Raw genomic sequence first — 15070 nt, 5'->3', positions numbered from 1 at the left:
AGCACAGTTCATCTGCAAACATTCCTGTATTAGTGGTCGAAAGTCAACATTATCGTGGAATCTTAAAGTAATGTGTTTAAAAGACCGCTTACATGTTGTCCGTCAATGTGTTTTGGATAACTATGCACTTTTAAAATAACCTCTATCTGGACAAGGGGACATTTCATTGAAAAGGTATCTTGGGGGCACCAGGACATTTTAACGTGTGGTTGTAGCGCAGCCACTGTTCCTTTACAGAAAATGTAGCACTTTTATTTTTTACCGGGGAGAGGATGTGGCCTGACGGCTAAAGCTGTCGACCTCGAAGCTGGTAAAGTCTCGGCAGTTCGAGTCTCAGCAGGGACGCACAACAGCCTATGATTCTGGGCAAATCACTTAATCTCCCCATGCTGCATAAAAAAATGAATGTGTCCGTATATAACGCAACTGGTGTTCATTGAAAAGCACTCTGATACTTTCGGGTCTAGTTCGCGCTATATATAACAAAAAAACCATTCATTTTAAATGCCTTGCCCTCGATAGCATCCAATGAATTATGATCACTCATCTAGCTCCTTCTGCTACTCAAATTAACTTCGGTACAAAAGGGGGTGGTGATGGACGGAGCATCAGAACCAATCAAACACTCACATCCAGTCAACAGATCTGGGTTTGATCCATCACCGTTCTTTAGCCCACTCTGCCACCCCAGTTCAGACATGGCCATTTGCAAATCAGTCAGACCCTGTGCCTCATGGGAACAGTCCAGCCCGAACTGCCAAGCCATGCCTTCCCTGGACCGGAAACAAGCTTCCTAGGACCGGAACTGGGGTGGCAGAGTGGGCTAAAGAACGGTGATGGATCAAACCCAGATCTGTTGACTGGGTGTGAGTGTTTGATTGGTTCTGATGCGCCGTACATCACCACCCCCTTTTGTACCACTCAAATTAACTTCAGCAAATTTCACACATGTATCCTTCGAGCTGGAATTGCAGAAGTATGCAGTATTTAAATACTCTAAACAACATGACGCTGCTGGCAGGAATAACGTGCCCTTTTCACAACGTTTCATCACTTGCACAGAACCCTAATGAGCTAGCATAACTTTTTGATTATGAAAGAAAGTTAGTTTATTGCCAGATTTATACATTTGTGATTAAACCAAAAGATGTAATTGTTAATGATAGGTTCTCCTGAAGGGGTTGCTCTACCTACATAAATGAGCATCATTTTGGTCAGATTTAGCAGAGTTTTTTTTTTATTATTTGTACAGGTTTGCTGAGCTACTTAGAGATTTGGCATAATTAGGGCATATTACAGTTTCAATATGTGAGTATTGTAGACAAATCTGAACTGCCGTTGAGCTTTATTGCTTTGATCAGTTGATGGAAAAAGATGGTACCTGTATTTTCTTCATTTAAAACCTTTACAGCATATATTTGAGCTGGCAGAAACCCACTGCATGGATATGTAAAAGCTAAATAAAATCATAATGATAATAGTCCTTCTGACTTTATGCATGGCAAGTGCAAGAATTCTAAATGCCTAACTTGAAGAGATATTTATTGATTTTTATTTTCCCCCTTCCAACTTGGGAGCACCTACTCTTTGAGTCATTTAATGGCAACCAAGAACTCAACTGGTGGGACCCTCAGTCGCTCTCTGAAGTCGCCTTGTTCTAGACCAGGCCCTAATTTCAAAATGACTGTCCTCTGACATGAAGAAAGATCAGAGCACACGTTCTGCAGATACATTCAGCTGCATTTGTGAATGGAAAATCCTTCAACATATTAAACACCTTGACGTATTCATCCACATTCAGCTATTTAATAAAGGATTATTAATATCTGTGTACGGGTGTGAACTAGCACTTACATTTTTGGAGAACTTCTTTCCGACAGGCTTGCCCACCTTCTTAAAGGAGTACATGCTATTTCAACATTGCCCCTGTTGGGACTTATGTGACGCTTTCTATAAGCCTTTGCAATATAATAGCGCTCGCATTTGTGAGAGTTAGAGCTGTTGGCGTTGTAAATGACATTGTCTTTTACTTATGTATTTTGGTTTGGAGTGTAGTGGAAGTATGAACAGAGACGCAGCTGCAGCACTATCTAGGGGACTAAGAATGAGGATTTACTACTGGGTAATTCCTCATTCTCTGAATTAAATCAACTCTCAATTAAATCAGTTCATCTACGAGAATAACTGTTTGGATCCTACCCAATTTGGGTTTAGAGCGGAACACGGCACCGAGACTGCTTTAATCAATGCCACGGATGAACTCAAGTTTATCCTGGACAAAGGTGGATCTGCTGCTCTGATCCTGCTGGATCTTTCTGCGGCATTTGATATGGTGGATCATTCCACTCTGATTTTGGAAGCAATAGGTATTAAGAATTCTGCCTTAAAACTACTTGCCTCTTTTCTATAAGACAGGGAGGATGCTATCAAAATTGATGGCTTTTTATCGAACTCCTTTCGCCTGCCTTGTGGTATTCCGCAGGGATCCTCGCTCAGCCCCATCCTCTTAAATGTTTGTTGCGAAATTGGCCCATTCCTTCGGCTTTGGTTTAACTTAATATGCGGATGGCACACAAATCATGATTTGCACCGCTAACACCTCTAAGGACACAAGTCCTCGCATTTAAAACTGTATGAGACATAACACCTGGATGAGCGATCATTGTCTCAAGCTTAATGCTGGAAAGACTGAGGTGATTCTCTTTGGCAACAACTCCAACTTCTGGTCAGCTTCTTGTTGGCTTACAGAAATAGGACCCCTCCCTGCTCCTACTAGTAAAGCCAAAAGCTCGGGAGTCATCATATACGATCGTCTAAACTTCAGCAAACAAATCAACATGGTGGTCTCTTCTTGTAGCACGTTAAGAATCCTTAAGAAAATAATTATTTTACTTCCCACTTCTGTAAGTAAGTCAGTTAGTTATCCTTTATTTGATCCAAAATAGACTACTGCAGTGGCCTTTATTATGGCTTGCAGCCTCAATACATGAACAAATTACAAGTACTTCAGAATTCAGCAGCAAGACTACTACTGGGACTTCCTAGACATCAGTCGGTTTCTCTTGCGTTGAATGGCCTTCACTGGCTGAAGGTCAAAAACCGAATTAAATTCAAGGCTCTCTGTCTTACCTATAAAGCTCTTCACAACTCCATACCTATCTTCCTGAAGAAAGCCTTATCTTGGTGTACTCCTACCAGAAATCTAAGATCCTTAGGCTCTTACAAAGTTAATCCCATCTGATTCAAGAAAGCTAAAAGTGGAGGAAGCAGCTTTGTGGTGGGAGCATCCTTCTCTTGAAATCACCTTCCGCTCCCCAGTTCAGCCCCCTCTTTACTTCAATTCAGGAAACATCTGAAGACCTGGCTTTACAATCAGTAGATTCTTCCTTCCTTTCGCTCTTCTTTGCTCAAAGGTCTAGTGCCAAGACACCTCCGGGTATACGTTGCCCTCTACAACTTGGTTAACATAACTGGGAACAGACACAGCTGCAGCTCTGCCTAGAGGACTTAGAATGGAGGAGTTACCGAAGGGATCAGAGAAGCATCTACAGCACTATCTAGGGGACTAATAATGAGGAATTACCACTGGGAACAGAGATTCAGCTGCAGCACTGCCTAGAGGACTTAGATTGAGATATTACCAAAGGGACCAGAGAAGCAGCTGCAGCATTGTATAGACAACTTCATATGAGGAATTACCACTGGTACCAGAGAAGCAGCTGCAGCACTGCCTAGAGGACCTAGAATGAAGAATCACTTAAAGGACCAAAGAAGCAGCTGCAACACAGCCTAGAGAACTTAAAATGTGGGAATTACCGACTGGACCAGAGAAGCAGCTGCTGCCCTGCCCAGAGGACTTAGTGCTGTTAGCTGCTTTTCTGGTCTTATTGGTAATTCCTCCATTCTGACTGGAGGACTTCGAAAGAAGGAGTTACAGATCGAGCCAAAGAAGATGCTTTTAGCACTGTCTGGAAGGCTTACAATGGTGAAATTACCAATGAGACCAGAGAAGCAGCTACAGCACTGGATCTCGATTGATTTAATATAAATGACTGCACTCTGTATGTTTTAAATAGAATAGATGTGGAAGATGGACTCGAGCAAGAACGATACGTATTTGTGGAGACAGACTAATCTGGAACCGTACAACCCTACACTGCAGGAGGTTTACAATCCTACACTCTCATTGGATACCAGGAGAAAGAGCAGGGCTGAGAAGGATGGGAGAGAGGGACGGAGGAGGAAGTGGGAAGCTGCAGCTATGGAGAAATCTGCAAGCAGCAGCAGGCCTCCGGGTCCTCCCTCCGTGTTTACAACAGGAGGTCAGTGTCCGCACAGCCAGGGCCCAGCTGCTACCGATCCAGGGCATTGCTTTACATGTAGACTGGTGTTAGTGCTATGTAATACTATATTTTAGCCCTGTGCCTTCCCCTTTACATGCTTTTTTTAATCTGCATCTTCAACGGGCAAGCAGCCACCTGGGAGAGGTGGTAGGGGCCGGTGTGGAGACGGATGAAGGTGCCGCAATGGCAACAGAGTGCGACTGCAAACACAAATGAAGCCACACAAACTGGTTGCCACCACACTAAAGAAGCTGGTAACTAAACTATACAGGGCAGTGCGAGATGAGAGAGCCATTGAACCGGACACAGCCTCGCCCGCTGGAATGACCGATTAACACCCCCCTCTGACGTCGCAGATGGGAACACGTATGCAAACTCACTAGCACTCTTACACCTAATGGTAATTTGCGTATTATACACTTTAAGTATATTCATCAGGTATATCACACGTCCTTTAAACTGCTTACGTGTGGCCTACGCGACTCTAGCAACTGTAGGCGATGCGGCCATCCAAACGCTGATTTCTGGCACCTGGCATGGGACTGTAGACGGGTACTCCTTTACTGGGAAGAGGTGGTGAAACATGTACAAGATATGTCTGGGGCTGTATTGCAGTGTACACCTTTAACTTGTGTACTATGTTATGTGCCTCAACTAAAGGGGGTCCTGGGTTAAATTGTTCGAATTGCATTATTGATGGCCAAGCGCCGGGTGGCTCTTACTTGGGAAAGCACCCTTGTTCTGAAAATCGAGCACTGGGTTAAGGATATTATGTATTGTAAGGAGAACCTCAAGCTATACGCAGAAGAATTGCCCACATCGTCAAAACCTAAGGACATTTGTGAGCCATTACGCAAATATCTCCAACAACAAGCCCACGCCAGTTTACAAGCTGTAGCAGAGTGATGTAAATATATGTATGTAAACCTTTGCAATGTGAACTTGCTTCATGTTTATGGTTCGGCATCTAGCGTCAGACAAGCACTGAACCTAGTCAATCACATGATGTTTGTATGTTTATTTACTGTTTAAGCTGCCTTGTATGGCAGTCATGCTGCGTATATTCTTGTGAAATCTCAATAAAAAGATTTATTTAAAAAAAAAAAAAAATGAAGCCATAAAAATAAACAGGAGAAGATAAGCGTGAAATACGTTATTGTTAAAGCAGCTGGCAAGCTACAAAAAAAGAATTTGCGCTCAGAGTATTCTAAACTGTAAAAAGTAGAGCACACGTAACAGGGGCAGTCTCTATGGGAGGTTATAAAAGCCTAAAAGGAGTGACTAGTAAGCTATTTAACCAATCAAAAGCCAGCATTTACGAAGTTCGGAAAAAGGAACCAATTGCATTGCTTCAAACCCATATTCTAGATACTGCATGCCTCGCAGAGCAGCGCATGCGCTGCCTAGGCTCGGCCCAAAAACTACTAGTGAATCCTTAATAGGTATAGGCATACAAATATCAGTTCATCTAGTGTCTAACTGTCTGATTACTTGCAAATTACTTTTATCTTACTAGTGGAGCCACAAAATCTGCCAACCTACCAGAGAAAGATGTCTGGTCTGTGGGTCAAGTCTATGTAAATCTTAACAGTTCTTCATGTACTATGGGTCGGTCTCCGATGCGATATGGAAATTTATTATCTGTTCTACGCATTTTTGTTTGCTGTGTAAAAGATGGTCTCAATAATGGTTACTCAGTGTTTCGGCATCACGTTTTGCAGGGTCGATCATCTGTATACATTTTTCGTTCAGTGGTCACCAGAGGTGTACGGGAAAGATGCCAAAGATCAAGGATTTGTCGTAGTTGAGAAGGATGAACTTGATATGATTGACAACTTCTTCAGTGAGCCAACAACCAAAAGCTGGGAGGTAAGTTCAATTGCAAATCTGCCATTTTTGAAGTTGAGATTCTAAATAAAGGTGGATTCAGAAACAATGAATTCAGAATGAACATCTAAAGTGAAATAGATGGACATTTTATAACGTGCGCCCAAGGGTGGTGGTGATTCACTGTGAGTGATGTTGTGTCTAGTCTACAGGACTGGAGAGATAAGTTGGATCCTGAGTGTCTAAGATTAGGTCTGAATGGTGATTGAGCAGCAATTTTAAAGCTCTCTGTAGGCATGTAAATTTCCTATAGACAACAAAAAATAAGGTTTAACAAAGAAAGAAGTGAAAAATGCATTGTCTCCATAGAAAACTACAAAGTCGGTCTCAATAATCAGGTTGCTTCTGGAGATATGACAAGTGTATATTTTGGATGTTGCATTCATTATCTTATGACTTCCCCAACACTAAAGGATTTCAGTATTGAGATCAGTGAAGGAGACCAACTTTCTTTAAGAATCTATATAGCTTCTAATGTTACATTTTGCAATACAATTGGGGGGGATTGAATATTTATATGAAACCGTGGATCACTAGATAATCTCTGATGGGTAGAAAGATGGTCCTGCCTTGCTGGAAACGTATGCAGTGCACAAAATCGAAGAATCAGTCTTAGCTTGTCAAGATTTCTCTTTTAAAGAATGACGCTGAAGTGCTTTGCCAGGTAATTATGCAACATGTGATGTAGAATATATTGATAGGAGTATAGAATTCATGTATTTTTTATACATATGATCTCTTTTTACGTATACTGAAACACATTTCAGTGTATAGTTTACATTGTATCCTCTAATTTGCTACCACTGTACACACAACTGCAGCATATTATATGCTATAACAAATGCTGTAACATTGTTTCATGGAAGAGTATTTATATGGTGTATAAGCTGCTCTGAGGAAAGATCATGAGGTAAGAGTTGTAATACTCTTGAAAAACATAAGAACAGGAAATACTTATGAGTAATAAAAGCAGGGGTCTGAGGAATTCGACGGTGGAATAGAATGGCTTTCATGAAACCAGAATTTTTGGGGGAAAATGGCATGGAAAGTTTGTTTTGTACTATATGTAAATCTATATAATAATTTCTCTCTCGAGCCTATTGAGGCTTTGGGAGAGGGGTCTGGCGCCCCTTCTGCCCTTTCTATTCATATCTGTTCTCGTGATGTGGTCCCTGGAGCCTTCCAGAGGCAGGGGGTGTCACACTCCCCCTCCCCTAAATCTTTTGAGCAGCTCCCGGGCTATGGCCTACACGGGAGGGACACTTTTTAGTTTTTTGCATTTATTGGTGCAGCTTCTCCACCAATTTGCAGAAAAGTTACATTTTTTTCTTTAAAAAGGGGTTAAGGCCCAGTAACTCTGGGACATTCTGCCCCAAGGCCCCCCCCCCCCCCCGGACATTCTCCCCACCTCCAGACCTAGGGGGGCTAGGGTATTCCTACCTTGCCCCTGATGTCACCTTTGTTTTGTATAACTTTGTTTGGTGTAGCAGCTAATCAAATCTCAGCATGTGATCTGTTGGGTCAGCGACATGAAATATACAAGGTTTTTGACCCTTAATTGCTCATAAACTACTGGACAAATTTGCACCAAATCGCTAAAAGCACTCTTCGTGGATCAAGATATAGCTTCCTCCAAATTCGGTTTAAATCCAGTCAGGTGTTGGGCTGTAGTTCTGTCTAAAGTTCCTATCAAAAAATGAAGGAAAAAAACATGTTTTGGGATCCCCACCCCCTTTTTCTCGGCCCACTCTTGACTGATCACCCCAAAGCTTTCCATGCACAAACTAGGCAAAAAGGAGCACTTTTCTTTAAGAAAGGTTTGTGAAGATTTGTCAAAAGGTGCCCAAGTTATCAGTGAAACAAAAAGGTATTCCCTATGGAAACCCAATCCTATCTGTAGCTACCCAGTGACGGCCACCACTGGGATATACATGTGTTGCATGTGTAGATGTAGAGACGTATGCTGTGTGTACTCCTGCCATCTAGTGTTGGGCGCTGATGTGTACAGTATGTTTTTGTTCAAAGAAGTCTTTTCGAGTCACAAGGTATCGTCATTCTACCTATCTCTGGTAATGTGTATGAGCATCATCTCCATTGTTGGATTGTTTTTTTCTCTGCCATGGGGTACAGACCTGTCCAAGTGTGTCCCGGCTTGACGCTGCGTGGTGCTCTTGCCTGGCCCTCAGATCCATTCATTGGTCGACTCTCCAAACTTCCTTACTCGTCAGGTCCAGTGTGGCATGTTTTCCTCATCTCTAACCTGTGGTTGTCAGCTTCTACCGACTGGGACATTGCACCTCTAGCCCACCAGCTCTTCGACATCTATGAATGTCCACGTTATGGAAAGAACTCCATTCTGGATTGCCCTACTGGCCACGCCAGGTACCAGAGAACAGATTTAGACAAGGTTTGTTACCTCTGCTTGCTCCTGGACCATCGAGAATGACTCCTGCTCCGTGTGCCTCGGGTTCTGCAACAAGAAGATGCTAGTGAATCTACCAGCGTGGCCCTTAAGTCTCCATGGTGCATCATGGGGAGGAGGAAGATACACCGGACATCTTTGGGAACCAAGAGGAGCAGGAAGATTTCCAGACAGACATCAATTGAGAATTCGTTCTTGCCAGAAAGTGTGGACTCCGAGCGTGATGCTGAAGCAGACAAGCTCCATGGACTCAGTGGTCGATAACAAAGGCTGCAGTGAGTACCACTATCCCGCAAGATCCTCTCCCTAAGAAGGCACTAGCTGCAAGCTCCTGTGGTTCATCAGAGGCCTCAGGTCCTCTACTGCCTCATGTCTGTGGTTGGCACCGAATTCTAAACTAGACCAAAATCCCTCAGTGCTGAAGTGCTCCTCAAAGCCTTGCATGTCCACATCAACCACTGCCTCAGCATCAGGTCCAGAGACCCCTTCTAAGGTCCCATTGGACCGGAGACATCAAAAGATTTCGGAGCCCTAAATACTCCGAGCCGGGATCGATTGAGTCAAGGCTTAGTTCGGCACCCTCAGTACATGGGCACTCCTCAGCTCTTTCCAGGACGCAATCTACAGGTAGGTCTTCTGCAACACTTAGGGATTTCAACCAACCGATCCTCCAGCGGCTTGAAGAACACCTCGATGCCAGGCAGAAACAGATCCACATTCAGCCTGGCACTAGTTGAATTCTGTCCAAGACTCCACTGAAGCCTATTGACGGGAAGAGTAAAAGGTTGATGCCGGTGAAAAACATGTTGCCGCACAGTCTGCCGTCCACGGTGCATCGCTAGTTCTGTAGAGCTTCTCTCCTGGTATGACTAAGCTTATTGTAATCAAATGGAGGCGCTTAGACAACATCTCCCAGAGCAATTTTGTTAATGGGGGCAGGATTTGGTGATGGAAGTGTAGATAATTTCCGACACCAACATCTGCTGCACTCTAGATGCTGCGGACACTACTGCTCGTGGTATAAATACTAGCGTCCTTCGCCGCCTCCACGCTTGGCTGCGAGCGACCAGCATTCAGCCTATCTCTTCAGTCCCCAAGTCGGTGAAATGCTAGAAAAATCAAGGGCACAGCCAAAGCCATGGGGGCCCTCAACTTCTGCTTCCTGTTGCTCCTTTTGCTGCCCCCAGTATTGGGTACAGTAATCACCTCCAATTAGTGGGTTCTAGGGATTATACAGAAAGGGTACTGTTTAGAACTTGCACACATACAACCGTACATTCCCCTCCGCAAACACAGACTGACCCCAGAACATCAGCATCTGCTCCAGGAGGAGATGCATACACTACTCACCTATGGGGCCATAGAAGCAGTACCTTTAAATTATTGTGGCAAGAGAGTGTACTCCCAATACTTTCTTAATCTCCAAAAAGGAAGGTTCCCATAGACCCATCCTTGTCCTGAGGCCACTCAACAAGTACATTCTGTCAGAGTACTTTCAAATGGTTACACTCCAGGATGTTACCCCCTACTACAACAAGGCAACTTCATGACTGCCCTCGAGCTGCAGGGCACCTACTTCCACTTAGCCATCCACCTGGTACATCAAAGAGATTTGTGGTGAGTGGCCAACTTCAAGGTGCTGCCTATCGGGGTTACCACAGCTCCAAGGGTGTTTACCAAGTGCCTAGCCATGGTAGCCACTTAACTCCGATGGAGCACATGCATGTGTTCCCTTACCTCGACGTTTGGCTGATCAAGAGTGCCATACAGCATCAATGCCTAGTTCACATGCAGCCCAGCATACAACTCTTTTATAGTCTATTGCAATATAAATGTGACCAAATCTCACCTCCAGCTCTGCCAAGTGCAATTCTTCCTCAGAGCCAATCTAAGCTCCTGTGTAGGGAAAGCTTTTCCCAGCCCTGCAATGGTTCAAGCATTCCAAACGTTGCTAGCTCATTTTCAGCCAGATAATCAGGTAATGCATAGTAATGCACCTACTAGGCATGATGGCATCCTGTATTGCCATAGTTTGACACCAGGTTGTAAATGCATCCATTACAACAGTGCCTAGCAGTGTAGTGGTCTCAGGCAGAGAGTTATTGGGAGGATCTAGTGTTGATTTAGGGCTGTACTTATCGTTCTCTGCAGTGGTGGAATGCAGGCAATCTGTTGCAGGGACACCCCTTTCTCAACCCAGTTCTGCAATAGACCATAGCCTCACACACTGGCTGGGCTCCTGCACAAAGGGAGTTGCACATAAGTCACCTGAAACTTTTAGCTAACCAACTGGCCCATGGGGCATTCCTTCCTCTCATATAGAGGAAGGTAGTTCTAATCAGAACAAACAATACGACTGCCTTGTTTTACCTCCATAAACGTGGGGAACACACTCACTCCAGTTGTCTGCGTTGGCTCGGGGCATTTGACGTTGGGCGACACATCACAGGGTGCGTCTGTTGATTCAGTACATTCCTCAGATGGACAGCAACTTGGCAGACCTGTTTGACAGGATGCATCAACAAGTCCATGAATGGGAACTTCACCCCCAAGTTCTCTTACCCTACTTCCATCATTGGGGGTTCCCGCAGATAGACCTGTCTGCCATTGCTGAAAATGCAAAATACCGAAGCTTCTCCTCCAGACTCCCACAGTCCATGCACTAAGGATGAATTGGTCAAAGATATTTGCTTACACTTTTCCGCCTCTCCCATTCCTGGTTTTGAAGTTGAGGCAGACATCCCTCACTCTCTTCCTAGTAGCTCCAACCTGATCCCGCCGGCCCTGGTTCACCACTCTGCTCGAGATTTCACTAGTCCTTCACGAGAAGGTCCCCAACCGGACGGACCGTCTTTCTTAATATCAAGGCACTCTCCAGCATCCCATCCCAAAGCAGCTCAATCTCGCGATTTGGCTCCTGTAGTCTTAGAATTCAGCTTCCTTAATCTCCCTGCAGATTGTATGGTCAATCTGAAAGAAGAACGACGGCCCACATTAACGACCTGGAATAGTGCTAAGTGGAAATGTTTTCATAATTACAGTTACCTAGGCACATTGACCCTCTCACAGCCTCTCCACTGAAAGTTGTCTGTTACTTTCTTCATTTATACAAGTTGGGCCTTGCCTACCCTCTATCAGACTTAAGTTAACCGCAGTAGCACCTTACCCAAAATAGACCACACACACTTCACTTTTTAGAATCTGTTATTCAGGCTTTCATGGAAGGACTCAACAGGTTATCCCATCACAGGCGCCCCCTGATCCGGAGTGGAACCTTAACATCGTAATCACCAGACTAATGGAGCCTCCTTTTGAACCACTTCACTCTTGCCCACCGCAGTTTACTTCTTCAAATGTAGCTTTCATTGTGGCCATTACTTCCCTCAGGCGTGTCTGTGAAATATATGCTCTCACCTTGGAAGACTTTCTTCCAGGTGCATCAAGAGAGTGGTTTTGAGAACCAACCCTGAACTCATACCCAAGGTAGTCTTCAGTTTTCTTCTCAACCAAACTATAGAACTCCCTGTGTTCTTCCCACATCCAGAGTTGGTAGCAGATCGCACTATTCATACTTAGGATGACAAATGAGCGCTCAGGTACTACAGTGATAGAATAAACCCTTTCTTAAGACACAACCCCTCTTCATGTCTTTTTCCAAACCACACAAGGTGCATGTGATTTCTTAAGTAGGAGTTGCATGCTTACTTTACGCAAAAGAAAAAAGAACCCTACTTGTACCTCTCAGACCACACTCCTCTCCAAAGAAAAGAGCTTCCATGGCTTTTGTAGGTAACATACCTCTAGCTGACATTTGCAAAGCCGCTGCATGGTTTACCCCTCGCATATTCATGAAACGTGTGTTGTCTTGGCCAGGCTGTGTTTACATACACTTTTTAAATTTTCTGCAACATCCCCATTTTAAGCCCCCGCTTTTGTGAGGACTGCTTTATAATCTATGCACAGCATGTGTATCTACAGCTACACATGCCAGGAACTGAAACAAGCATCTGTTCATTGCATATAGTGTTGTAGATCCGCATGCGCCCACCATCCTCCCCAGTCACCTGTGGTTGTTTCTGATGGTATTTTCTTCTTTAACATTTATTTTGTATGGTCATCTTTTTTCTATTCTCAATGCTACATCTTCACCCTCCATGTGAAAAAAACAATCTAACAATGGAGCTGATGCCCATAGGTATTCCCAGAGATAGGTGAAGTCATTATACTTTTTGACTCAAACAGACTTTGTCGAAGAAAAACAAATTGCACAGGTCCGAGCCCAACACTAGTTGCAGGAGTATGCAAAGCATGTGAATCTACAGCACTACAAATAGATACTTACAGAGTAAGTAACATTATGTGTATATATATATATATATATATATATATATATATATATATATATATATATATATATATATATATATATATATATATTCACTGGAAAAAAACATAGGTTTCAGACATGTTATAGTTAGGAATTAGCATTTAAAAAACCTTCGAAATTAACTGAAAAAACCATAGGTTTCAGGGCTGTTATAGTTAGCTGGACATTTCACTCATACAAAACCATTGAAATTCCTCCGTTATAGTTAGTTCTGCTAACTATAACTCGCGCGTCCGCAATCCACTGCTGTTGATGTCCCATATTGCATCATTCATGACATTGTCAGTGACATCACTGATGACATTACTGATGACATCTCAAATGACATCACTGATGACATCATCCAGTGAATGTGGTTTGGTTTGTTATTTAAAATGTATTATATATATAGCAATCTGCATTGAAGAATGAGTGGATATACAAATATAAAAAATATCTGGATGGAGGATTTAGTAGCAGTGTGATTGACTGTTTACTTGACTAATTTATAGTGTCTCACTAAATATATTAGATGGTGACTAAACTGTGTGAATATCTATATCACTTTGTCAGTTGTTGTGTAAACTGCTGCACCAGTTGGTTACTAGCTACGTGAAAGTCTTTATTAGTTATTGATTAGTTAACTGAGTATTTGTATCGGAGAGTGAATGTGTGTGTGGTTCGGTGGGGGGTGTGTGACTGCCCAAAGATGTGTGAATAGTTGATTCAGTAGGTATATGAGGTTAAGACTACATATTATAACAGTTGTTTGGGTGAGTGAATATCTTTATGGGTGTGGTGATGAGCAAATGTATCTCTCAATGGTACATGTCCAACAAACTAGAAAAATAAAAGGCAGTGTATGTGACAGTTGTATATAAATAAGTATACATGAGACTCAGTGATTGTATGAGTGTATGGATAACTGTATACTTGTAATAGTGATTTTATAACACACTAAGTACAAGTTACTATCTATATGAATAAATGAAGTGATGTTTGTATAAGTGTGTAGCTGACTAAATGTAAGTATGATCCATTGTTTGCATAAGCAAATAGGATGTGTGCTGGTGTGTAATGTCGATATAGGTGTATAAGTATATTTGATAGTGTTCTATTGATCATTGACAGCATGTATGAGTGAATCTATAGGTAAGTAATTGGATGTGTGTGTAGATCTAGGAATCACTGAGTGGGTTTTTAGAAAGTTGTATTGGTGTGTCAATGGATTCAAATATGGTACTCCGTATTTTACAATGAGTGATGAAAGGTTATAAAGAGGGTATGATGAGGTGTATCTGATTATCACGTGGATGATGTCATCAGTGATGTCATTTGAGATGTCATCAGTGATGTCACATTACATCATTCATGACATGGTCAGTGACATCATCAGTAGTGGATTGCGGGCGCGCGAGTTATAGTTAGCAGAACTAACTATACCGGAGGAATTTAAGTGGTCTTGTACGAGTGAAATGTCCAGCTAACTAGAACAGCCCTGAAACCTATGGTTTTTAAAGTGAATTTCTAAGGTTTTTTAAATGCTAGTTCCTAACTATAACATGTCTGAAACCTATGGTTTTTTTAGTGAATTTCGAAGGTTTTTTAAATGATAATTTTAATAATAGTTGTATGTAATTTTTTTATACTGATTTTCTACAGTTTTTTAACTGTGTATTTTTTACATCATTTATTTTTTAAATTACATTATATATTTTTAATATAAATGGAAATAACGTTTTTTAAACTATTGAAACTGAAATATTGTTTTTTTGTTGTTGAATGTATAAGTGCAGAACTAGAAGTGTGTTGGTTAGTTAGGGGACTGCATGCATAGTAGATAGGGGTTTGCAGCAGTCCATGTGCTAAGGCCTGGCTCACTGGATGAGTACTTGGGTACTGACTGAATAATTAGAGTACTGCAAGGAGAGTGCCTGGGCGAATTTATAAGTGTTTGGGTTTTGGCACAGTGAATGGATTAGTAGATGGTGCTGAATGGGTCACTAAAGGAGTGCAAGGGTTAGGGAGTCCTAGAGCCAGTGCTATGCTAAA

The 15070-nt window shown here is 42.6% G+C and overlaps 1 protein-coding gene across 9 annotated transcripts in view; it reads left to right on the top strand.

Annotated features, from left to right (window-relative positions):
* NCOA7 (nuclear receptor coactivator 7) overlaps nucleotides 1-15070 on the top strand; it is an 830008-nt gene that overhangs the window by 696879 nt on the left and 118059 nt on the right. For all 9 annotated transcript variants that reach the window (XM_085611678.1, XM_085611685.1, XM_085611679.1 and 6 more), the window contains one exon: nucleotides 6065-6212. In XM_085611678.1, coding sequence (XP_085467804.1) covers nucleotides 6065-6212 — 148 coding nt within the window. The remainder of the gene's footprint in view (nucleotides 1-6064; nucleotides 6213-15070) is intronic.

Source organism: Triturus cristatus, chromosome 6, assembly GCF_964204655.1.
Source record: "Triturus cristatus chromosome 6, aTriCri1.1, whole genome shotgun sequence".
Lineage (NCBI taxonomy): Eukaryota > Metazoa > Chordata > Amphibia > Caudata > Salamandridae > Triturus > Triturus cristatus.
Note: the sequence above shows the minus strand (reverse complement) of the source record. Positions and strands in the feature narration are given on the sequence as shown.